Below are 1,324 nucleotides of genomic sequence, written 5' to 3' on the forward strand. Positions count from 1 at the left end.
TGTGTAGTGATAGGTGGTGATGCCCAAGAATCTGCTAGAGATATTTTGGAAATAGATGAAAACAATGACTCTCGTGAGGTTGAAATAGCGGATAGAAAGTTAAGGGAGTTGATAGCCAGGGCTGATGCACTTCTTCTGGATGGAGGGAGTTGTTTATCTGTATGGGAAAGTGAAGTGGTTTTGTGTGATAATAATTCTTTGCGTACTAAGGAGGTGGTTAACCTTGTTGAAGAAGTAGTGGATAAAGCGAAAAACAGAAATACCAGTATGGAGGATGAAGAATTTAGGGAAAGTGAAGAGCTGAATCAAAAGACTACGGAAGTATTGAAAAGGGTCGAAAATATTTTTGAGGTGATGCGAAAATCAGTTGCATATACAAGGATATCAAATGAACTGTGTTGGTATTCACGTGGTCACTTGGAAGAAGTCATGAATAACCTTGGAGAAACGCAAACACCGTATGCGTATATACTTGAAGATGAAAAATATAATACGACAGAAAGAATACTACTAGATAAAATGCGCAATAAAACATACAACCAGTTATATAATTTCATGGGGAATTTCGGTGGATTGGTTATAAGGACTCGCAATTCGTTGGAGAATACCAAGGAGAAGGCTAAACATGTGAAAAAAGTATTGGAACGTCTAATAAAAGAGTTAGAAAATATCGAGAGGACCGTTATACCCGGACAAGAGTCACAACGCGCAAAAGTCGTTGGTAGAATTAAAGAGGTTCTGATAACGGGCAAAGCGAAAATAGAAGATATTCTAACCTCAATATCCACGACGAGATTTAGACGTACTAGAACAAAACAAAATCCACAATTCGTTAGGGACATTAATGATAAAATTAGTAAAATAAAAGAATTAGAACTTCGGCGTATGTCTCTGGTGATAATGGTTCAACAAAGAAAACTGTCTCAAGAACAGGCGAAAATGAAAGACGATGAAGAAGAAGGAAAAGAGAAAATGTTTGAATCACAGGAGGCGAGAAAAGAGAGAGATGAAGAACACATGACAAAGGCTACACAACAGGATGAAACGAAAAACAATACTGAAACACAAAGTCCAGTTAAAGAGGAACATGTGAAAGTGGATGAAGGAAAACGACTCGATGAAACACCGGAGGCACAAAGTGAAGCAGAACGAAAACAACAGGTGAAAATGGCTGTAGAAAAGGACAAAAAAAAAGATGTTATGGGAGCCAAGACAACTAGCCCGAATGTAAAAAGCAAACATAAAATAAATAAAAAAATAAATACTGCATTAGGTCTCCCTTCAAATCATTCCGTGTCATCGAATCCCAAAAAAATGACTGACA

The 1,324-nt window shown here is 37.3% G+C and overlaps 1 protein-coding gene across 1 annotated transcript; it reads left to right on the top strand.

Moving 5' to 3' along the window:
- Positions 1-6: 6 nt before the first annotated feature.
- Positions 7-1,323, top strand: TM35_000061040 (uncharacterized protein; the record flags this gene model as incomplete). Its single annotated transcript, XM_029023141.1, has 1 exon — positions 7-1,323. A coding segment is annotated over one exon (1,317 nt), but the record flags the coding sequence as incomplete, so codon positions are not given.
- Position 1,324: the final 1 nt, after the last annotated feature.

Source organism: Trypanosoma theileri (genome assembly GCF_002087225.1).
Source record: "Trypanosoma theileri isolate Edinburgh chromosome Unknown TM35_Tth_6_V1, whole genome shotgun sequence".
NCBI classification, from domain to species: Eukaryota; Euglenozoa; class Kinetoplastea; order Trypanosomatida; family Trypanosomatidae; genus Trypanosoma; species Trypanosoma theileri.